We start from the raw sequence: 25,858 nt of genomic DNA, 5'->3' as shown, positions 1-25,858 counted from the left end.
ATCAATTAACCCAGAGTAAATATGCTCCCGCCGAATGGGACGTTAATTTTGTCATGCATAATGGATGCCGGCAGCAATAGAGGGAGTAAGGGGGAGTGGCGCCACAAATGTCGGGTAGGTTCAAGCGGAAGTATAGCGCAGGTAATAGCCATCGCGAAGTCAGATGGAAATTTAGTATATAATTTAAATTCTAACATACGCACTGAAGCAAGTACTTCCGTTTAAAGCCAAATTAAACTTTCATCATTTGCAAGCAAACTGGCAGATGGGAATTTTGCAAGAATTGAATTTTACATCCCAATCAACGAGACGAGACGCCATTGAGTAATGGCGTTTTTTAAATCGTTTTTGAGGCGTTTTTTGCGCTGAAAGGGGAAATAAAAACGATTTACCGAAAATGTGATTCTAATTTTCATACAACTTCAATATGTTTTGCTTTTTTCATACGTTTTCTCCCTTTCTTGCGAAAAATGATAGTTTTCGATCATTCGCTCGGGAACAAAAGACGTAAGACGGACCTAGTGAAGCTTCATTTATCATAAATAGTTTATCATTGCTCTTCGGAACACCCACACACACACACACACACACACACACACACACACACACATTGCATCAAGGATGCTTGGCGATGAGACCATCGCATGGATTGCAATTTCCATTTCCTTAAGGACCTGCAGCTACATCCCACCTTCAGCTTGATGGTGGCATGATGAATGGAGCCACTTCTTGAGTGGAGTAAACGAATGCGGGAAAACTACGTTAGGCAAAATGATCGTCAGGTGGCACTCCAGTTGATATGGCAGACATAACCGGATGGATATAAACTTCCTGCTACGGTCACTGCCAGTAACGGTACCATTCCGCTGGGGGGCATATCGCGAGGCTTATCCTGGAGGATATGCTTTTCAGCGGCCCACTTTTGCCCATCCCCACCACCCGAGCAGTAGGGACCCGAGTTCAAGTTTTACGATGAATTATGAAACCTGCTAACAGCATTGCGAGGTTAAGTGAAGAAAAGTTGTGTTTTTTTGCTGTTGTTATGTATGTCTCCACATTCCACAACCCCCGTGCTACACCGTGTACCTGACCCGGTCAGGTCTGTGTCATGGTTGGCACATTCATTTCTCATCACGACGCCCGGAAACACGGGTTGCTCGGTTTGAAGCCAGGGCGAACCTGTGGCTTCACGGGATTCAGCTACCACGCTGATCCCATCACTCTAACGTCGTGTGCGCGAGCCCATACAAGCTTATGCATAAGGATATATTGTGACAGGTGAAGAATCATCATCATCACTCCTTCACGCGTCTATCTAGAGGATGACACTTTTACGTGTTTTGTTAGAGTCGGAATGTGACCTCTTTCCCGACATCGTGAGCCTTCCAGAACGTTCTGTGCTCAGCCGCGGAAGTGTGCTAGTGTCGAGCAATCGTCGAGAATAATAATGTTCAAGTGCTTTCATCGGGCACGAGTGAAGAATGTGCAGAAAAATCTATTCTTCCATAAATGACGAGCAACGGTGTACCGGTCAACAGGTATGAAGCTTTTACATAGAGTAAGGTATGCAAATAAACCATTTTTGTAATATCAAAGACTATTTGCGTTCGAAAATAGTTATATCGCTATTTAAGGCAAATTTTTCCTTCAATCCATAAACTATTGTTTATCATTTTTATCTTATTTTTATATAACTAATTGAGTAATATCTTCCTAAATACTATCTAAAACAAAATGGAACCCTGAAATCAACAGTATTAAAAAAATACACAAATACACTCTCAATGAAAACCTTCTTCATCTTCATTTTTCTTACGAAGATATCATTAACCCTTTCGCAAAGTCCCGGGCTGGAATAATCTAAAAAGGAAGTAGCCGGGCCACAGCTCTGCCCGTTTATGTATCGTTAAGAGTGCGTAAATATAAATTGTCAAGATTAACTTTCCCATTATCTCCGTCTGCCTTCGATCGTGTCCCGTGGCGATTAGCTGAACGAAGAAATTAGGACAGTTGGTGCAAAGACGGCGTAGCGTTGGCGCTGCCACGTTACCTTACAAATGGCTACCCGTTTTTCGTCCGTAACTGAAGCAGTGGCACCGTCCTATCGTTGTGTGCGGGGTCAAATTTGACAGTCGTAAAAATTTAAAACTCCGATTTAGCCCACGGTGTCTAATTGACTTTATGCGACTTCCCTCTTTGCAATTTGGTGGGCTATGGTGAAAACTTCCCCTCAGCAATTGCTGCGAGTGTCAACCAATGCTTTGACAATTTGTGGTAATTCAACCCTTTTTTGGTTGATGCTTTTATCCTTTCCCAGTCTCTCTGTCTGTTTCTAACTGGAATTGTTTTGTCTCTTTCTTTGATTACGTTTACGGAAGGAAGTAGCTTAATCGTTTTGTATTGTAGCAGGTGAAAGTGTTGAATAACCTTATAAATTTTCGTGAACCTTAGCCTTTTCAAATTAAACCGTAAAGGTGTTCATTGCTGTCAATCAGTTTATTTCATCATTTGATCTTTCCTAGGTTGTGTATTTATCAAAACAAAATAGCGATTTAATATATAACTCGACTTTGTGTCCTATTTCATCAGATAAAATTTTTAAATTTCGAAAATTTTGAAAGAATTTGAAGACCATCTTTCAACAAAAAAAAGGTCTTTGAAGGTATGTTTGCTATGGAACTTAAAAAAAAAACATTTAATATTTAGGCACAGCAGCTTATTATATCTTGCCCTTGGTTGTATTTATTTAGGTTTTCATAGCAAACTGCGTAAAACGAATATGTTTGATCGTGTTCAGCGTTTTTTTTTTTCAGAAAATGAAAATCACTTCAAATATTTTAGCTACATTAAATTTGTGTGTTAGTGATAGTCACATTGATCAGAATTTGTAATCGAAAAGAGTAAACATGATATTGATAAGTGAATGTTTGTTTGTAATGTATTACAGCCTCTTTTATATGTTTTTATACTTTTATTTTACTTCAAAGATAGCTCCATACCAGATATGCTAAGCTGTTTAATACAGTTCTACCTTCAATACATTACATACAAATGGGAATTAATATTCGAACGGTGAACTAGAAAGAAAAGTCTGTTAATTATAACAATCATTAATCAGTATAGTTTAGTAACCAGTACACCATAAAATATCAGTTTCCTTTGAATAGAGCATAAGTGTAAAGCAAATCATTTATGAATGTCTACTAGTGTTTCATCCGTTTTGATTTGAACAATGAAATACTGTTGTTTTCCATTATTTCAACCAACCAATTGATCTAAGAAAATCTGGATGACTTAACAAGCGTACACAATTCGCTCCCCAAAACAGTAAGGCAGTTGCGTTTCCATTTCATACGGTTTCACTTTCCAATCAATCTTATAACAGCTCATTTTTCATCCGTTCATTCGCACAGTAATGCTTAAAAAGCTTTTCTTTGCCACCCACCGCTCGTGCCAAAGCCAGAGCCGCTAGGCGCCCGCCAGGTAAACTCTGTTCATGACTGTCTCTGAGTCTGTTGGTATTTTCCCGTAATTCCACGTAGCATCCGAAAGCTGGATCAAACAAGAAAATCTAGGTTAAAAGGTGCCCCAGGAAAGGAAAACGATCTGCCCGGAAAGGAATAAAAAAGTTTACTCTACCCAGTGCTGATGCACAGCCGTGGAAGCACAACACAGGAAGGACTTACAGGGAATGGGGCACGAATGGCAGTACACCTTGGAAACGTCAACAAGTTCTCAATCAATCATTGTTGGCCAAGTGTGTGATAAGCTTTTTTCGTCCAATTTCTTCAGCTACCTGACGACACTCGGCGCTAGCATCCCACTTCACTTCAACACGTTCGGTTGATTCATTCATCAAACACGGAGCAACAAACTGACAAACGAGCAAACGAACGTATATTGGAAGGGCCGCAACAAACATTTCGCGTTTTTGTTTGTTCGATTGCTGCACAGTTCTATCGCTCGAGAAAGATTTTGCCGTGGATGACTTGTGGTATGGTACGTCTAGAACAAATAGTACTGAAGAAGGGCGAGGAGCAATCTCGGTATGTTTGTTTAGAGTTTAAGATATAATACGATTGTTTATAGACTGTTTGGCAAAAGAACCAAAATAGATATTCGAATAAACAAGGATTTTAAGATTTTTGTAGCTACATTGTGGCACCTAAAGACAAGTAATTCGAACAAAATACAATAATTAATAATGAATATGCATTGAAAACATACCATGTTTTTCCTTATCCACTGCTGCCTGCTGCAACCCGGAAGCATATTGCACAATAATAATGTTGATCACGACCAAACACAACGCTTGGTTAACTATGTTGCGTTTCATTTTTCGTCGCATTTTCATCATCACCACTTTGCTATGTTTGCATCCTTTACTGCTCATTTACAACATCATCATTCGCCACAACGCTGCACGAACCAGTACACTTCAGCACTAACACAATGAATGCCACCGACAGGATGCATTCTTCCCGTACTATTCAAACTGCACAATTCACTCTTGAAGCATTCTTGTGGCAAGTAGTGGCACCAACCTGTACTAACTTTTATTTTTAACATTAATAATCACTCTTAATGTAACTCACTTTTCCGGTCACAAAACAAGCACAATCTCGTTCACCTGACACTGAAATAGCTGCTTTCTCGGTTTGCCTTAAAAAAAACTCCACCTCCATTCATAAATGGAACAGCAATGATCTGCCACGGGTAGCCGACCACAAAGTCATTGCTTGAAAGAAGATTAGGTTTTACGCTCCGGGATTCTTAACACCGTGCTCCCTTTTTTCCTTTTCCTTACGGAGCGCTCGCAGAAAGTATAACGTTCGTAAGGCGAATAACGTCAGAGACGCCTGGCTACGAGTTATCCCTTCTTTTCATGGCACAAAGACGATGCTTTCACTCGCGCGAGATAACGGTAAGTTGGTCAATGAGTTAATTACACTTTTGCTGTCGATTTCCTGTCGGTGTAAAACTTACTGTAGCGTGAACGATCCTGTTAGAGCAGCTGAGTGTTTTCTTAGCCAGCTCCACTTTGCGGTGGCTCACAACTGTTCGCTGCACAACATCTTATCACGCTGTCACCAGTCGCCAGCTAATGGTTTCATAGGCTTTAGACTTTAGGGTGGTGATTTCGAATCGATAAATTATTGCTTTCCAACAGTCCGTTGTGCCATCCCGTGCCAGCCCCAGCACTGTCGTGTCCACCTGCAAAGGAAACAATGTAAGAAAAGGAGGAAAAAGTGATATGAGTTAGGGGTTCACCGAAAGGAGATGGAAAAAATTGAAACTTGAATTATGGTCCACTGGTTCAAGCCAAACGATGAGCGGAGTGCTGCGGTGCTGCCGGCTGGAACAAAAATAGCAAACAGCGGGTTCGGTGTACCATGAACCTAGGCTAAATTATGGCACCGTCCATAAAATAAACCATGGATTAAGTGTCGTGAAATACGAGACAAACAATAATGCTCTGCTCCCGCTTACAGCGCTCACACCAGCTCGTGTTGGCTGTGGGTTTTACGAACCTTACGCCCCCCCAAAACAGGGGAAGCGAACGGAACCGCGCTTGACAGTTTCAAGTCAGCTCGGTGAGAAATATCGGGCGAATAAGGGCCCCGTAAAAAAGAATATTTTATACACATAGCATAAACAGCATAGCACGTGTTTGGAGCATGGCGCGTGCGGTGTTTTGTAATGTTATTATGAAGATGTAACGAATGTGATGAACTTGTAAATAAAAATTACAATGTCTTCTTCATTCGCAGGCTGTAGTTGCATTGTTCTCGCAACGGACAGTAAGCTTTTTACATGAGCGTGTCTGTTAAATGAATAGAATGGAGTTTTTTACCATTGAATGTTGTTCCTCTCAATTTTTTTCGTTTTCCAACGATCATGTGATTCACAAAAAAGTGCATAAAGCACACCAACTGCTGGAGAAATTTTAAACTAAGCAAAAAATGTATGTACTCACACGCTAGCCACACGCTGTGCAGGGCAAATTTAACCAACCAAACTTTTGGCAACCACCATCGCGCAACCCTCCCAGCAAAAGAACAAACTACAAACAACGTGCAACATTTCTGAGCAACATAATCGCTCTAATTAGTTCGGAACAGCCACTAAACTACTGGCGCCGGAGTGGACAAAACCAGCACAGGGTGCAAACCCATCCAGTTTGCTCTCTAAACCGTACCGGAACTGCTAGCTCTGTGTGTGTGTGTGGTCGTGACACAACGACAACGATGTGTGGGTCTTCCTAGTGTTAACTTTAAACCTCTGGAATGTACTTGCACATTATAGTTTCCCCGCGTGCATGTGTGTCTTGGTCCATTTTCGCTTCCTTTTGCCTTCCCCGTTAGTTCCTAATCCCAGGCTGGTAATATTTCCCTACATCACCCGGGGTGAGATGATCTGTGTGGTGGTGAGTAGTGATGGGCGTTTCGGAGCGCACCAACGGCTCCGGAGCCGGCTCCGGACTAACGGCTCCGGAGCCGGCTCCGACTTTTTCCCGGAGCCGGCTCCGCTCCGACGCTCCGGAGCCGGCTCCGCACCAACGGCTCCGGAGCCGGCCAATACCACTATGTGGAAACCAATACACGATGTGATTGCAGTATTGACATGCATGACGTTGTGTAGTATTCGTTGGTCTCGCCTTTCTTAATAATATTCAAAAGTCATCGATGTTTTTTTTTGATAAATTCTTTTATACATGACTTACTCCGCTATTTACGGATTTTCTCGATTGAAACTTCATTGAAAAAGTTATTTTGGTCCTTTGTGTTAAAACCGGCTCCGGAGCCGTCGGAGCGGAGCCGGCTCCGGAGCCGTCGGAGCGGAGCCGGCTCCGGAGCCGTTGGTGCGGAGCCGGCTCCGGAGCCGTTGGTGCGGAGCCGGCTCCGGAGCCGTCGGAGCGGAGCCGGCTCCGGAGCCGTGGGTGCGGAGCCGGCTCCGGAGCCGTCGGAGCGGAGTCGGCTCCGGAGCCGGCTCCGGCTTCGGAGCCGTTTTGCCCATCACTAGTGGTGAGCCCTCGAGAACCCTACGGGGTAACTTTTTCCCAATTTCCCGTTTTAAACTTTTGTCACCCCGGAGCCCAACCTCCGGTAGCTTGCTGCTACCGATGGCATTGCCCGATATCGATAGAGAAAATTGCTTTTCCGTTTCCCGTTTGGTGCTAGTGTAATAGCACTGATGCCCGTTTCGGGAGGAAGAGGCACGCCTTGTCCGCTTCAAATCAAGGGGAATAGGGAAGGAGAGAGTGAGAGGTCGCTTACAAAAAAGTTTCCCATCCAATACGACACCCATGAGCACACGCTATCAAGGATTCTGGATCATCGATCATCGTGACTGTGCGAGTGTCGTCAGGCGGGGCAATAGGACTTTAACGGAGCAGGGTGTGTGTGTGCGAGGGAACGAAAGCTAGCTAACTTTTGGAAACGACAATCCATAATGCAGCAAAACTTCAGTTCGGTAGAGATATTGATACCACGAATAGGCCCCAGTCCCCCTCACTCCCTGGAATGGTGGTGAGATTTGAATTTTTGTTCGTTTTCCAAATAAAAGCACATTCTGCTCTGGATGGTTCTAAGTTCCCGTCCGCGTCAAACACCAACATAAGTGGGATATTTTTTTCTCTTGCTGCTACCTACCCTACGCTTCTTTGAAAACTGTATTTGTTTAAGCAGTGGGCTGAGATGTTTCTGCGTAAGCCGAATCACATCACTGATTGCTTCTTGCTTTCCCATTTCCCGTGGCGCTTGAACCGCCAAATATTCTATTACTGGGGCAAGGAAAACGGGGAACGCCATTTTTATCAAACAATTCACGTGCGGCACAGTTGGCAGTGGCAGCAGTTTGTGGAAATCATTTTAAACGCACCCAAGAAAGCTGCCCCAGCGGGAAACTTTCCTGCCCAGTTTTGTACAAGAAACGTCCACCCTCCTGGTCAGTAGCGCAGTTGGGGCACTCCTTTAAGCAGCAAAAGGGAGCGAACAGATTGCGCCGGGGTGGTGGTGGACCACTCGGAACGAGCGAATTGCAAGAATGGGGAAGTGGATTTGGTAGAAAAAATACAAGCGACATCTGGTGTGCGAATTGTGGAATGGGTTTAGTTTTTTTCGGAAACCATTTCCGAAAACAAAGCACAAAGCAAATAAAAAAAACTTTAAGCTTTTTCTCATTTCTAGTACGGTCAACATTATACCATGTTCTTTTACTTTCACGTTCACGTTCTTTTTTAAAACATCGTGCACAAATAGTACAACAATAAAGATCTTTCTGGTATATCGCTAAACAGCATCAACACACACACACACACACCTGAAGCCACTTTAATCCATTTAACCCCTACGTATGCCCCCGGAATCGATTCGAGCAGTCCCGAAATGTAGAACGCCACCAGCCCGGCCAGGGGCAACGGGGTGCAGGCAAAGAGGAGTGCAGGAATTGCAATTCAAATCCAAATCCTCTTCGATATCACCGGTTCCCGGGCTTCGTGGCCACTGTGCCAATGCTCGAGATGGAATTCATACATATTTATCAACTAACATCATTAGCAGTAATCATTCCGTTTCGTCCGAACCGTTTCATCGACATTGCCCGGCGGGCGTCCTGGCGTACCGGGCGCTGTACCAACAATCTCGGGGAATAGCATTTCGATATCCGATTGACTTTCGCTGTGCCTGTGTTTGTATGTGTCAAGGACGCGCGTTTGGTGCTGGGATTATTCGATTGGCGCTGGGGAGAGGTGTGGTGATTTTTTCCCTATATTTGTTAGCTTGGTTGAACGATACCGATTCACCTCTCCACCGCGAATTGGGTGCGTTTCGTTCTATCGGCCATATTTACTCACGTGTCCACCCGATACGACAGCCATACCGGCTTGGCCGGAAATTGCCACGTGTTGGCAAGGAGGGAGAAAGCGCTCAAAGCGAAGGGTTTGTATTTTAGGGGGAGAATTAGATACCTTGCGTTGCGCCTACCATGATGGCGCTGAATTTGGCCAGCCAAGGGCAGGGTAGTCAAGACCACCCTGCCAAAGGGAAAAGCAGGCCAGGATAGGTAGGGCCGGGAAGCGGGACCGGAACTGTTTGTCGTCAAACAAAAGGTGAAGAATATGTTTGTCATGCCTGAAGCTCGTCTCGTCTCCGCGTAAGGTACGACAGAGCGTCTGACGGGAGGTGAATGCCTTCATTAGACCCCGTACGTGGTTGGACGCGGTTTTGCGATTCTGGTGGCGTTCACCAGCGTGGTAGTTTTTCTGTGACTTCACTTCTACGGGGGACAGTGGTGGCGGCGGCGCAGTGCCACATTATAGCTCTCGGTGCGTGTCGATCACACCGGGCAAGGATATCATCATGACACCCGCACATTATGTACGGTTCAATTGAATGGTTTGATCCTGATTGATTTCTCTACTCAATGGGAATGCTTGATGAGCTGACCGCCGAACTCAAGCACAAAGCGAAGACAAACAAACACTTTTTCCCCTTACCGCTGTAAGGGCTAATAAATAAAGCGAAACAAAGGTGAAGAAGAAGCTTTACGTCAACATTTCTTCTCCAGTTGCTGTACTGGTGTCGAGCTTTAGAAATAGACATTTTGATCCTTTGATGTTAGCGCAATACAAACGCTTCACACACTCTCCGAGGTGCAAATGTTTATCCATCATCAGCTGATGATTAATTCAGTCTCGAGCATGTTAAATAGAGCAGATAAGAACATTTCCCCTCCCTTCTGAGCTCGATCTGATTTTATTGTTTTAACTTAGACAACGAAGTAAAAGAAAGGACTGCACAAATATACTTTCGTTGGCAGTCGAAAGCGCGCTCTGAGCTCTAGTGACAACAGACTACTAAAGAAAAAAACACACACCGTAGGAACAGAAAATCAATTTGGCAAATGGAATCAAATCACAGCCAGACACAGTTTCTACCGCCCGGAGCGTACTGTGCCCCGAACAGACACAACCTAAAGCTGTGACAGTGCATCCTTCTTCCTGTCTTCCAAGGAATGCTATTTTGCCGAGCAACCGTCCGCCTTGGAGGAACGCCCATGCGAGTTCCGGTACCGCACGAGCGAACGGATCGAATGGATTGACAAGTTTTGCTTCAATCATCTTCTCCCTCTGGGAGAACTAGTGAAACGGATTTACTTCCTAACTCGCAGTGACAAACGATCCGAATGTGTACCCGGTCCTCCATTACACGAACGTTCGCTAAGATTATCGAAGCAATCGGAATTGGAACGTTCGTCGCTTGGAACGCTCATTTTCCAAGACAGGAGTTCGTCGGGATTTGAAAGGTTTCCACCCTTCTCGCGTCCATCCTACCCTCGGTGTGTCCGGATGTATGTTCTTTCTTGGCTCGGGAACATAATCATTGTCACCCGGGCAGCCTCTTTGCCAAAGAAAACTTTCTCCAAACTGAATTCTTTTGCCGTGTGTTCCGGTGTTCCTGGGGACGACGAAGTGACCGATCGAAACGACTTCTTCTTGATCTGGAAGAATCGTTTCCCATCCCTGCCGTGGTGGTCTGTCGGAGCAAAGTTAAATCTAATTTGCTAGATTTACACTTTTGATAAGCTGCTCGTACCATCATACATCCTCGGTGTGGTTGCACAGCGGGTACCGGTTATAAGAGGATGCTCCCCCGGAAAGGGCTTTCTCCGCTTTAAAATCCCCATAAGACCTCAATAATAATAATAAGCCACGGTAGAAAACATGCACCAACTCCATCCGGGTGAAACTTTCCATTTGTGTGCCTGGCCGATAGCATCGGAAATAAACTTTAGGATAGGAAAAGAAACTTACAGACAACAAGTATTGTGTTTTCAAGTTGAATTCAAGACGGACTGCTTGCCCAGTCACAGCACAAGTGGTAAAGGAGGGCATAGAAAATTGAAAGCAATCTCATTAATTTCGTACTCGTTTATTTTTTTTCCATCCCTTTTGGCTCGTATCAAGATGCCGCTTGGAAACAAAGGGGCTGTGATGGTGATGGATTATTTTAATATGGTTGTAAGTGACCCTCAATAGGGAGAAAAGTTAAAGAACTACACAGGAATATTATTTCGATTTCATAGGGAATTTGGAGCTGAATATTTAGAACCTGAATCACCGATATCAAAAACGGAAATAATCCGGAGAAGATAATATTTTACTCGTCTAAACCATATTATGCGCATATTATAACCATATTTCAAAAAAACCATATTAATAAACCATAGACTTAACAACATATCCGTCATGGGTTCAATCCCCAAATAGACCGTGCCGCCATACGTAGGATTGATTATCCTGCTATGGGGGGAAATCAATTAGTCACTGAAAGCCAAAGTCCACTAGTGGTACAGGCAGGACTTGACCGACATCGGTTGTTGAGCCAAAGAAGAAGAAGAAGAGAAACCATATTACGCGCATATTAACCATATTAAAAAAAACATATTAATTGAAAGGAACAGTTGCAATAAACTAAGGGCTATTGGAATCTAATTTTTCACGAAAATGAACTAATAAATAAATTTATAAATACAGGCACGATATACGCTATTAATGCGGACCAGAGGCAATAAAGTATCTCGAATATTAGCATATGTCGAATTTCGAGATTTTCAGTCAAATTATAGCTAATTTTCGTATAATTTTGCTTGAAGTGGTAGGTTTTAGCCATTAAAATAGTTATTTGATCTGATTTCAACTGAAGATTACACTTTTATACCATTTGAAATGGTTTTTAATATTCGACCAAAAGGGAATTTATTTTGCATTTGACATTCGATGTGTCAAATAAGTACAATTTGCTCTAAGAACTGTCAAATTTAGAAAAAAGAATAAAGCGAAATCGCGTATATCGAGTATGGCGTATATCGAGGAATACCTGTAACTAAGTATGAGATTGTCTTTGAAACAATTTATTTCTCGTTCTAAACGATTGAACGATTGAACTTGAAAATATTAAAATCAGTTTTCGTAAAAGAAAGTCATATCATTTAATGAATGATTATTTTAAAATTTGCTAGACTAATTACTTCACCTTTGAAAATCCCATTTATGCTAGCTCCCATTTGTTACATCACTATTAACTGCCAAGCACGATATATTCTAAATTCTGTTGGTTGTAATTCCATTGAGCTTTCGGCTGCCTTCTATCACATTAAAACCCACACATCTGTCGATACAACAGTCCCGGTTGCAGTTCGATCCCTTTCGCCCACGATCTATTCAGTGCTCAGCGCGCAAACCCATGAGCGCAAACCGTGTACATCTTCAACAACAGAAGCCGAATGTTGAAGAATCCTTCGCACTTTGTTAACTGAGTAATTTATTCATAAACATACAATGGTAGCGATAATGTGTTTTGCTTGCAACATATACACCTACACACACAAACATGCACACAGAACACCAGCTCCAACGCATTTCGTGCCAAGTCATACCCACACAAGCTCCACGGTGCGCCAATATATCCGCTCCTTCATGGTGCCATAAACAATTCAACCACCTTTTCCTCTGATTGAACCGTCTTGCTGCCGTCGATGTGGCGATGCCGGCTTCAATTCGCACCGACCGGAGAGATGGATGGTAGCAAATGAAGCGGGAAAAGAAAGTTATCCATCCAGTGACGCGCGGGCGGTGCGCGAGGAAGCGCCCGGCGAGGCTTTCGCACGCGAGATGTATATGCACACCAGGGTATTATGCTTTGCTGGATCATTCAGCCACCAACACCATTCGATTCGATCTGGATGGGCTTGGGTGAGCGCGAGGGTTGTGCGGATTGTTTTCGGTTTGGAAAGGGAAATGATTTATTCAGAAAATATAGCACATAAGAACGAATTATCTTTATGTGGAATGATTGATTTTGACTTTTTTATTTGCTTTGAGCCGCTGCCACCCACCACAACCCAATGTGCGCACCGCACCGGTGGTCCCAGTGCAGCCCTGTGTGCTGCTATTGAGATTTCCCATTTACAATTGGATCCTTTCTTTTTTAACCTCGGTACGCCTCCGCTGCTTATGTTCCGGCGGGTTCCCAGTTGATCGAGCGTATGATTCTTTCCTCGTTTTCGTTTCGTTTCGTTTTCGGCTCGGTTGGAGGTTGTACCGATGAATGGAACCGGTTTCGAGCCGGAGTACCAATTCGTTCAATTCACCCGGAAAAACGAATCTTCTTCAATAGAATTCTTGCCGGTTTCCGGCACCCGGGCCCGTTCGTTATTCAGCACCGAGGAAAATCAAATTGGACGTAAGATAATTCAATCCCTCCCGGATAACTTTGGTAGGAAAATGAAGGGTTTGCATTGAGGATAAGAGTGGTAGCATTGCAACAAACGATGGTAACGGATCAGTTTCCTATGAAAATAATGGTCAATCCGTTACACCTGCAGGGTGATCGGTGGCCGTACTTCATTTGCGGCGCATATTTAACCAAAAAATAATACAGTTTCATTGAAAAGCGTCTGAAATCCTCTTCAATCCTTGGATGCTTTAAAAATAGGTCAGTTATTTTATTTTATATCCTTTGACTATGCTCTTTTCATACATAGTAGTATCTGTTCAAAGTGCGTTAGATGGGCGTGTTGCATAAGGTTATGTGTTTTCGTATTATCATAGAAGCTCCGCGAACTTACGAACACGCATATGACGTTCTTGCAATATGTGTTCCTTTCGGGAAACGTTAGACATCGATAGCAATAGAATTAACACAAATGTAATTGGTTTTAGAAATATCAAAATTAGTTCATCGCCGTTTTGACTTATCAAATTATCAATTAATCTATTAATCAATTAAAATTTAAGGATGAACACATTGCCTTCTAAAATGAAGAAAAAGAGTGTCAAATAACCTTCCTTGCGACAGTATTTTTTGGTAAATAAACAAACTTTTTTGAAACATTTGTTGCTAAATAAGTTATAGCGCTAGAAACTTCTTTTTTATAAATAAAAATAAGAAGCTATAAAAGCATTCAAGAACATGAACAATACTTATGTATCGAAAAACAATTGTCCAGTTTTGAATATTGCGTTTGAATACATAATGCTTCAAATACTATCCGTTTGCATCGGCTGCTTGTATGAGTTGACATGTACTAAAATAAGGGCAGGAATTATCTTTGTTTTTCCTACCATAAATCACCCAACCCTGACCAAACAACGCGTTGTACAAACGGGTTTTGGCTATAATTTTCCTTTCCTACCAGTTGAGCAAAATTTATGCCGCAGCCACAATTTACTGCTTACCGGGGGGAGGAATCATTTTTTGAACTTCTCAATCCACTCGCACCACACGAATGTTGCATTTGGCCCAGATTCAAATAAAAAGAGCGCCTAGAGGTTGTGTGAAACGGGGGCCAATACTGCTGATACCACTCCATCCCCTCATCAAACAAAAAGAACCAAAAGTCATTGCGTTCTGACCGACGCATAAGATTTGTGTGGCGAACATAACGCAACCGAAATGCTTTGCTTGCAGCGAATAAAAATAACGCAGCGCCACGCGATTGCCCTGGTTTGTGATTTTATTGCACTTTCATTTCTGTATTGTATTTCGGACCTTTGATTTTTGCTGTTTTTATGTTTTTGTTTTCGAGTGTCCAAAGTGTTTGTTTTTTTTTCGTTTCTTTTGCGCGTTCACCATTTTCGCCATTTGTGCCACCATTTGCACTCGATTCGAATATCAATTCATTTTGTGGCTCACCGATCAGAGAGGCTCACACAGACCGGGCGCTGTGAAACGGCAATCTGACCACGCCGCTTTCACACATACACGGATTAATGCACTCGAGCATAAGTAACGGCCACTCACAGTTACCGGATCCATCAAATTTATTACTGCTTTATCAGATTTCCCCGCGTGCGTGGATATTTATGAGTGCATGTGTGGGCCTGTGTGTTTATTTGGCGAACGAGTTCAAAGGGTATTCCATTTATGAGATTTTCTGTAAGCTTATTCACACATGGACCCACACAAAACACTTATGCGCGAATTGAAGCTCCGATTGATCAGGTTTCGCTTTGAGGCCACAGGAATTTGCGTGTCGGGGTTTGCGTTTTATTTGTGGCTTGAAATTCGAGACACAAATCAAATTGATATTTTGCGTTGCAATGAAGCAAAATGTCTCACTGGTTATGAAAGTAATCATCAGTGCGAGGCAGAACATGCTGTAAGTTCGGAAAATAATTTCAAATTCACGAGAAGCAGTATGAATGTGCATCTACAATGTCGGCTACATTTACCCTACATATCAGAACAAATGTATCCTGGAGCACGCGTTTTCGTTATAATCATATCGTGCCGTTTTGGCAAACCGTGACACACACACAAACGCACCCACCGACACACCACATTGTCCATCATTTCCCACTTTGTGTCAGGTAGCGAAAGTGTTCTAAGCGAGCCTGGGGAACGATTTTTGATCTACTGCTACGTGCTCGGAATCGAGAGTGATCCATTTCCCTGCGCCAGGGTCTGGCCTCGAGCATCACCGTTTGATGAAGTGGCTGCCACCGTACGCTGCACGAAAGTCACGCCCTTGCCTCGAGAGGCTCCAAACAGTTCACGTTTGTTGCGCTAGTTTGCAACACCCATCCGAACACACCACCATGTGGGAGGCAAGAAATTTTGCTTTGGAATAACGGTTTGCCATCCCTCTCACCACTTGCCACAGCAGCCCAAAAGCTCACCTCTTGCTGCTGCTGCTGATGAAGAAAAGTGCCGGAAATCGGTTTATTCCTGCGGTGGTTGCCGCTTTCGACGGGTGCGAAGGGATGCGATAAGGATATGCTCAAGGTTTTTATGATTCGTTTCGTTTATAATTCATCCGTTGTCTGGGCTGCGATTATTTTCTCCACCTGCAGCGCAACCGTGCGGCTTTGAGGGAACGGCTGGCGTAAACATTCGCAAATCTTGTTGCTAATATGACGACCCACAAAACGTCAGCCTGTTGTGTTTCCGTTTTCGCGTCGGTTGTGGCTGGTGATTTTGTACCACCTACTAAAGAAAAAGCCTCCCCACCCACGAAAACAGCGAACACCCTCCCATATGGCAAATTCGTCATTTCTTTATTTAACCATCTAGCACTTTCAGCGCTTTGGCAGCGAACGTGTGCCGACACCATCCAGCCGGCCCAATATTGTTGATGCTTAGTATTCATCACCTTATCCCGTGGCGAATGCGTGGGACAACAGCAGCGAGCGTACTCACCTACACACCGCTGGCTGGATGATCTTACCGGTGCAACCGGTTGGGGCGATAAAACACTTAAGCATTTCAGCAGTTGAGGCACAGCATCATGCGTCGTATTTTTATAAACTGCTACTCGGCACTGTGGCACTGTGGCAGAGCTCCCGTTTTGCTTTAGCTGGTGAAATTTTACGCACCCGCGTGTCTCCCCGTTCTGGTTTTCAGCTGCTTTACCGCTCGTTAGGCGAAAGGTGTGGGAAGGAATTTCAATTTCCGCAGGTAGATAAACAATTGGAAGAACGGTGCAGATGCGGTGCAAAGCTGCTGGTAGGAAAGAGATTTTGCTCGAGCTCTTTTTTTGGCTCTTCCTTTCACTCAACCGTCCACCGAGACGTGACCAAAATTGAGCAAATGAAATCTCGAAAAAATGGGCATGGTGCAAAAACGTGTGCCAATTATGATTATGTGCGTAGGCATAATGCGCGTACAAGCTGGGGCACGTCGTGGGCTAATTGAATTTGTTTTATTTTCGCGTCGCATTGATTTACCGGTTGTTTTACACATGTTTCAAGCGTTGCATTCTATTGAGAAGATTTTTAGCCCGGGGCCAAAGATTTGATTGGGTGCGTTGGGAATGTGACGTATGTAGAGCTAGGCTAAGCTCTTTGTTATACAATAGTTCTTTCAAGCATAAATCTGGTATTGTAAACATCGTCGTAAAACAAATATTTTTAATTTTATGACTCTGAGCCAGTTCTTCAGTGACAGTGACACCATACATCGAGACGTATGAACGTATAACGTATATTGTATGAAGCTCGCCATACTACAAGATAAGGTACAAACGCCTCTCTCCCAGTTATGATTAGACGGTTTAAAAAGTTCTCGCAATTTTGTGATTATAATATAAGCATCAATACGACTTTCTAGGGTGTAATTAGACACGTTCTGTAATATAACAACGTCAAGTGATCTATATTTGTATTAAAATGAAACTAGTTTCTAAGCTTCCTCTCGTTGAGTCTTTATAGTCTCGTCTCCTTTTTTTATAAAATAAATGAACAAATGAACAAAAGAATTTGTTTTCAAAATTGCAATCGAAGCTTTAGCTCTAACTTTCGTAGTACAAATTATTTTTACTTCATCTGATATCCAATAGTAATGCAAAATTGAATTGTTAATTTGACACATTGAAGATCATCCATAAAAAAACTTCATTTGAAAACTTAAGTGTTATTCAACATTTTTGAAAAATTGGTTGCAATTCTGAGAGATACTACATAGAGTAATTTTTATTGTGTGTCTAGCTACCTTGTGGTCATATAAATAAACGTTTGTTTCTTACAGAATATGTCGCGTTCTTCATGTATTCTGATCATTATTCTAAACAATATTACTTTACCCTTGTTCAGCATAAAATCAGTTTGTAACAGTGTGTAAAGCTGCTCGCTAAGTAATGTTGTAAGTATGCTTATTAAAAACTTCTACCGTGCTTTCCCAAATGCCGTTCTGTATCCAGTGACTCGTGCGACTCTCTGATGTCGTGTGTCTTACTGTGAAAGTAAATAAAACACACACAAATGTAAGGACACAGAAACCCTTCAGACCAGTTTTATCGTGTTTCGCCAGTCAAATGCAAACCTTCGTTCGCCCAGCGGGAGCCCGCACGGTAAGTGCACCAATTTGAGGAATACCGGGCCACCGAACCACCGTGAATCAATAACTTTAATTAATTAGCAGTTCCAAAACATGCGCCGACACCCCGCGACGCCCGCTGCAGCTGCGGTCATGTAGTAGTCGGAAAAAAGACCGTGCCCAAACTTACCGCTCCGGGTTCATGTTAAAAGAAGTTTAAGTACTATTATGTTTGCTCGATAGACTCTCCGGCTTGCCTCTGACCCGTGTTTGGCTTTCGGTGGCATCGGTGCTCTGCACCACGTCGATGCACCGCAACCCAAACGCAACCCGAAACTTTGATTGGTCACCGTCGTTTGCCGTTAAAGGTGGTGGCAATCCAGCGTCGCTACACGAATCGTTTACCGCCACCGTTTTGCCTTGATGGAGGTTATTGGTTTATGGCTGGTGTGTTCGGTGTGCTTTTTCCTCGCTTTTCCCGCCGACAGTTCGCTCACAAACAGGCACACCCAGCAGCACTCCGCCCAGGCTGTCCGAAATTGCGCAATGTGAAAAGCAAACAGTACGTACGTATGAGCAAGCAAATCAGTTTGCATGCCAACTTCTCGGCGTTCGCCACTGTCGTGCTTTTCTTTCAGTCAATTTATTTAGCTGTCGAAAGTTGTGTTTTTTACACCGCTCTACCAGTACCCGTAGGTAAGCATTCAAGCCCCCTGGTCGGGTCACTTTTGAAAACAGGCACTTTTCCGTTTGATTGCGCTTGAAGTTTTTTTTTCTCTTTTCTTTTTGTGATTCTTCAGACTCTTTTTTTTTTGTTTCGTTTCTCGCCTCCAGTGCTCCACTATTTCCATTTTTGTCATTTTTCTCCCCACATGTTTGATTTGGAGCGTGTCATAGCAGGCAACCTGCCAAGAGTCTTTTGAAACATATCTTTGATCGTTTGTTTTCCCCCGAAGCCCTTAAATGTGGTTGAAGTCAGTCGCTGGAGCCAATTCAAACATGACGTCCCGGGTACCCGCATTCTTCTTTCGAAAGGCAACCGCCGCCGTCGAAAATCAATTGCAATCTTGCTGCTTGCTGTTTCGTGTGCCCGTTCTGCTTGCGAAAGTGTACTGCAAAAGCACACAAAAACACACACACACACACACACACACACACACACTAAAGGTGATTCGTTAGATTGAAGGTGTTCCCGGTGCTTCTGACAGGTGTGGAAATGCTATTGCCTTAATGTTTATGGCAGCATGAAATGCATGGCAGCGCAAATAGGCTACAGAGTGCAGTGGCTGGTTGGTTCAGCTACGCAACTATCTTGGAAAAACGGCATAATGTTTGAACTATTTTTACAGCGATCGTTTAGGTGAAGGTGAAATGGAGGGGCAACAATTTGATTGAAAAACACATACCTGCTGTTGCTTCCGTGCGTAAATTGAGTAGCACACAGGCTTGGCATGACGTGTGTGTGTGACGTTGCCCTGCACGCAACTGCAGAGCGCTTCAAACAACGTTTGTCTATTTTAAAAGCATCCATGGTGGATGATTTTTTAATAACACAACACACACAGGTAGAATGAGTACAAGACAACAAAGCACGCTTCGTTCAATAGAGGATAAATTATACGACGGATATCTTATTTTATTTTACAGAAACGCTGTTCTTGAATTCTTTGAAGGTTTTTTAATACCTTAAACACACTAACCCGTTTTCTAATCAATAATATCCGTTTGATGTTATAAATTTTTATTAGATATTTCTATTTTTTTTAAAGATAATTTATTATTTTTTTCTAAGAGATTAACTGTTGATGATAATTAAATCTTATAGGAGTTTCTGTAACGATACTCACAAATGCTCGAGATATACAAAGCAGAAAGGAAAAGTAAACAGTAAAGAGCTTTAATTTTACTTAATTTTTATCAACTAATGGAGATTTTTTACACTTCTAAAAAGGTAAATATCGGAATGTCTAATATCGAGTCATGTTGGTTAGATAATTTAAATACGTATTAAGGCATAATATAACAACAAAGTGAAGATGATTTGTGAAGAGCAAGCAATCAGCATTGGTACACTTCTACCAAAAAATTGTATTACAGGATTTTAAAACTAAAGACATTTAAAACTAATGTTACAATGATATTATACTGTGTTCCAAACCCTTTTCAGCAGAAGATCTATAAATATTGAAGTAACAAAAAGTCAAGTAAGACGACCTAACAAGTAATATACGTTAACTACAAAACTGGTTTTTAGAAGAAAAATGTTATTGAGAATATTGTTGAACATTATTTTTAACACATTGAAGAAACTTTGCACCAAATTCTATCGAAACCTCATTCATCGTTACATTTCGGTGGAAAATATCCCTTCATAGTGTAGTATTCTGCCAACACATCAAAGAAGTGCTACAACGCACCCATCACTGGTTGCGATCCAGTTCAGCCCTTTCATCCTAGTTTATCAAAAGTTCCTTTGCATTACAATACTTTTCAATCAGGCCAAACCGACTGAGATGTATCGGCGAAAAAGTCAACCTCTTACTGTAACAAACCCACCGAGCAACACATCAAGCCGCTCAAAGGGTTCTAGGTTCGTTTGATTACGATTGATGAAAGAGTTACAAAGACCAAGATCGATAGAGAGAGAGATAGAGAGAGATAGTGAGTAAGATAGAGAGGGAAAGAGAGAGAGAGAGATAGAAAGTATAGAGAGAGAAAGAGAGAGAGAGAACAAGAAAGCGATGGGAACGTCAATCCTCAAGGGGTAGATTTTTGTCTGTTTTCATATAAGTAGTTTCCTGCTCATGAATCCGCGAAAAGCTCGCCCCGGGCTGGGATATTCAAATCCGTCCAAATTTCTATTCAATCAAACGGATCCATCACAAGTCAACCTTGGCTTTTCCGATAATTCAGCACCGATCGTCTATTCTTCTGCCACTTACAACGCCCAGGTATCGTCGGCGCGGGTGGCTGCAAAAGGGGGTTCTTTTTTTTGTAACACAGCATCGGATCGGCACGGTCCCATAAACCCTTTCAGCAGATTGCACGGTGCTATCGTAAATCTTTTCTGCCTAAAGCGAGAGTTGCTGTTGATTGACTTGATTATATGCTGAAAATTCGCTATACTGATTTTTGCTCTCGTAAGTGATCCAACAGAACTTGGGAAATAAAGAATATTTTAGGATTTTAGTGTTATATTTTTCAAACCCAACTTTGTCACTACCTCTTACCGATCAAAAACGAACAGGTCTTGTACTAAAAAGACAATTATACATCAACTTGCTGTTCGAACACAATTTCCACCAACGCAAAACTTACCATTCCACAGGACTATTTTACATCCTAAATTCATGTCCCGAACTAGCACACCTTACAGTGGCCAAATCTGCGGTGGGGTTTTTGCCATTCCACACTAGTAAGCTGCCGGTTCATTTCCGATGAACCTTATTTCTCTTCATCAAACGCAATAAGCATGGGAATAAAATGTGGCCCATAAATTTTCCGCTCGCCTGTAATAACTGTCACGGTATAAACACTTTCCCCGGAGCGGTGAAAGCCATCGGTATCTGGTGACCGGGCCGAGCCCGACTTGCCCGACTTAATGTAGGCTGTTGCGAGCGAAGGCAAGGAAGCAGAACACAACTACTAGAAAAGGAAAAAGAAAACACTAACGAAAGTGGCGAGATGCCACTTTTACGCTCCATTCGTGCCACGATCTTACAGGGCGCCACTGCTGACGTGAGCGATACGTCGTCCCGGAAGTGGCCGGAACAAATTTTCCTTTTACAGCGCCCGAATCTGCCGCGAGGGTTTATGATAGGCGCCTTATGCATTCCAATGATGGAACGTTACGCCTCACATATACCAATGTTGGTGTCAGTGTTGCCCTAGCAGTGACACGGTTTTCCGATTACTTACGTCATGAATGGGTCGCGCACCAGCAGGAAATTGGCGTAGAGTTATGTAGCTAGCACAACAGATCCTAGCTTTTAAAGGAAAATGGCTAAGTTAGGGATGTTTTGCAGAAGAAGCCATACAAGGTGGAAAGTTCACCAAAATGGAGTCTGTTTCAGAGACACATTCCAGCAAAATTTCAGCAAATGGAAATATTTGAAGGATGTAATGAGAAGATGCTACTTTAAACAATGTGCTTAAAAATGTCTTGGAGCTCACTTATTATCATAATTCATTCACAATAACCTATAAAGTTTATTGTTTCGTTTTACTTACTTACTTTTCATACACATTCAACACCGGTCGCGTACAACAAGTTCATGATCAATGGATTGTTTGCATTTTGTTGCGATTTCTTTCACCGCTAGCCATTTAACCACCCGTCAACAGACAGCATCGCTACGTTCCTTGACGGAAAATATCACTCCCATTCGCTTCTGTACCACCAGCACACGCAGCAACTTTATTTTATGATGGAGAAAAGTTGTTCAATTAGTGGAAAATTGCGAAAAATTATGGCCAGCAACCGACCCGAGCACAAATAAGTAAACCTTGTGCAAAACATCCATTGCCTACAAACATCCCCAAAGCTGTGCAGCCTATAGAAATGCGGTGCGTCGCGCAGCTTGAGCCAAGCGAGGTACAAAACGCAGTCAGAGGTAAAGGGGAGCATAAAGGCCAACTGAAGCTGAATCCACCCACGAAACGTGTGGCGGTCTTTTAGCTATTAGAGTGGTGCCAAGGGTGTGCCGGCGATTTACGACTGCGATTGTTTATGGTCACTGGGCCCGATAGGGGTAGTTGAAGAGGAAAGAACGAAAAAAAGGACGAGATTTTTCCGAGACCCTGTACCAAACCTCTATTGGTGCAGCGATTTCGTTTCATTCTTCGTTAGGCTTGTTACAGAAACTTGTTGGAAGTTTTTCCCATCATTTCAGCGCAGCTTGTTTTCGTCCTCATTAGAGCGGTGACGTTTCGAGATGGATGTTTTTGAAACTAAGTTTGCCTTCGACCGTGCATAAGTTGAGTTACTTTTTGTATTTCTAATATTGTTATTATGTTTCATTTTGAGTGAAGGCATCTAAAATGTTAAAATGTTATGCAACAAATGTGTTTTGTTACATCCAGCCATCTAGTGAGTTTTCTCGAGATACCTAATTACACAATCCCCAGAAAGGAAATCTGGACAGTTTGAGGAATGCAAAACTCAGTTATATTGGCAATAATTTAGCAGCTATTTCTCAAACTTTAATTATTTAAAACAGGAATATTATTAAGTCATAATATTGAACAAGTTGTAAAATCAAAGAATCAAAACTCATCACGTTTTCGAATAATGAAATTTAATGTAGAAGTAACAATTTCTTAACAACTGGTACTTTCTTAAGGATATGTCGCTAGTTCATTTACTATACCGAGTTTTTGTTTAAAGGTCTTCCAATGTAGTTTTTTCAACGTCATATGCGCTCAATTGAAAAGTAAATTGCTACATTATGAAAATTATGCATGTTGCATCCATTACAGATACATTGATATAGAATAAAGAAAAACCTATATGGTAATAAATAATCATTCTTTTTCAACAACAGTTCTTATAGCCCAATCTTGCTAATATACAAAGATTTTGGGCAAGTTGATGCTTCTGCAATTAATCGAATCAAATTCACTCTTATACGAGGCGCCTCGTCCGTCCATTACCATAATTCGAATAATTTTCAAGCATTAGTTCAAGACATTCCCAATGTACATATTCTGCTCAACCTTTCTTAATTTGAAAAAATCAATGTTCCAAAGTATTGTAGGACAAAAATGTTTCCACACATAATCTTCGCTCTGCTGTGTTTCTTTAGTAAGATGAACCATACCATTCGATTTGCCATGGAAAATTCAAACCCTTTAAGATTCAGTAAGTGTACTGAGTGAACTGAAGGCCTTGTTGGGATTTCAAAATAGCAATATCAATGGTTTTCTAAGCCATAATTCTAACGTAGTATTTTTCTATCGATTAATTTCTGTGCTTGAAACATCATTCAAACGACACAGATCACATACAACTACAGCAAATAGCTCAACAAATGTGTCCTCAAAGCGCCACCAGCGTCATCATGTGAAGGATGCATTCGCGTTACGACCAACGGCAAAAAAGTATTGCTATTTGTTCGCTCAAATTGGTAAAGTAAACTGTTACAGCAAGATTGACCGCAATTCACTTAACGGTACAAATCCGTTCCATCATCATTACCATCAACGTGATCATCCCACTTGCAGCGATGCCCAGACGCGGCACCAGAGCACCGTCACGGCCAACCACACGCCAGTAATCGTGATTCATTTCATTTCGGAAATTGCCTTCAATCGTCAACAGGCCTTTCGTTTTCTCAAAAAGCCACGAAATTGGCTATCGGCAAAGAAAAATTTCAAACGGTTGGAGGCTAACGCTCTGGATGCGGTGACGCTCTTCCTCATGCCGGAGCAATAGGAAGAAAACACGAAAAACCAACACGTAGCTGCTTTTTACACAGTACAGTCACAAATAAAAAAGTAGAATCTCACTTCTTTCCTGTTCTGTGTTTCAATCGCACGTCAAAAGAAAAATCCTAAGCCATCCGTATTCTTTGCCACGGTCAATTCACTAATGGTAGTTTGGGCGGATAAAGGGACACAGCCACCATCCGACTACGACGGCGAGCAAAGAAGTGGTTGGCAAGAGGATGAGGTTTTATTTTCACTATGCGTTCACCCGCACCCAGCTGCTTTATATTGTGCTGCTCCTCCTCCTCCCCCTGTAGGAAGGATGTGCGACAGCTTCTTTTTGAATTGAGTTAGTTGAAAAGTCCACTTCCCGTTGAAAAACGAAGAACTAAAAAAAACCATACCGTTGCATAGCAAAACCGGGCGAAGCAGGGGAGCGAACATAATAAAAAAAAACGAATCGGAATGATTGCGTCCCGCTTACAGTGGCAGTAAGGAATGAGGATGCTCCGCAGGGCGTAAGCCACCCGAGAGTTGGCGTAGCAAATTTTAGAAGTCAGAAGATAAGCCCAAACAAACGCTGAAAAGCCATCAAAACCCGACAACACCCGTGAGCGGTCCTGGGAACCCCGGGAAGTGACGAAAGTTGCTGCAAAGAAACAAATAAAGGCTTTATGATTTCACTCAAACCCCAAAACGCAGGAAAACTTTCATGCCCGGCAAGCGAGAAGCAGTGTTACGCATTAGAAGAAGAGAGTGCAGATCTTTGGCGTATAGCTGAAGCCAGGGAGCACAAAAAACCTCCTCCCTACCAACACAGCAAACCCGGAAACTAGGCGAAAAATAAAAGCGAAAGAAAGCGCATAAAAGTTGATCCGAAAAGGAATTTTGCCTTCCCTCCTTACGCCGCCCTTTCTCTAGTTCATCGATGATGAGCGTATTTTGTTCCTCCGAATAGAATCAACCCGACGGGAGTATGCCAAGCTTCCGGCACCGCTTTTGCCCTGCCTCTTGCCACCGTTGAAACGTTCGTCACAAAACGGAGGATGGGAATTCACCGCTCATGAAAAAGGGACATATTTTAGCAGTTTCGCTACGGAAAATTGCTGCTGCACGCAGATCTGGGATGAAATTTGAAACTTTTCTCTTAAGCTTCATTTAGAGGCCAGTCGGGGCCGGACGGCGAATAGGGCTGAGCCATGGGTTCGAATCAATAAATTTTCCCTTCTCGTCATCAAACTAATTGACCCTAATCAGATGGGACACAGCGAGGCCGGAAAGTGAGGACCTGCTGTCGGTAGGGTGGCCGTGCTGTTAGTTTGGACGCTGAATTGTGATGAGTGGTTCTAATGGAATTAAAAAGTTTTGCTGGACCGAAACCCGGCTCGAAACAAATGATTGTTTGCTTGATATTTTGTCATTCTTCACGGCAGCTCAGCCATGGTTGTGATGGAATATTGATGGGCTTGTGGGCAAACCGCAACACACACCTAAATACACAATGTGGGATAAAAATGAAGATCATGTCAATTGGGTTTTGAGTGTGAAGGGAGGGTTAAATATTTTAATGGAAAATTCATGCTGTCGAAAAAACAATTGAAAACATAGCCTAAAAG

The 25,858-nt window shown here is 42.6% G+C and overlaps 1 protein-coding gene across 6 annotated transcripts in view; it reads right to left on the bottom strand.

Moving 5' to 3' along the window:
• LOC120902482 (neural cell adhesion molecule 1) overlaps positions 1 to 25,858 on the bottom strand; it is a 192,997-nt gene that overhangs the window by 132,076 nt on the left and 35,063 nt on the right. For all 6 annotated transcript variants that reach the window (XM_040311264.1, XM_040311260.1, XM_040311262.1 and 3 more), the window contains exon 3: positions 4,228 to 5,214. In XM_040311264.1, the coding sequence (XP_040167198.1) occupies positions 4,228 to 4,393 (166 nt within the window). In that variant the 5' untranslated portion in view covers positions 4,394 to 5,214. The remainder of the gene's footprint in view (positions 1 to 4,227; positions 5,215 to 25,858) is intronic.

This window comes from Anopheles arabiensis, chromosome 3 (assembly GCF_016920715.1).
Source record: "Anopheles arabiensis isolate DONGOLA chromosome 3, AaraD3, whole genome shotgun sequence".
NCBI lineage: Eukaryota > Metazoa > Arthropoda > Insecta > Diptera > Culicidae > Anopheles > Anopheles arabiensis.
Note: the sequence above shows the minus strand (reverse complement) of the source record. Positions and strands in the feature narration are given on the sequence as shown.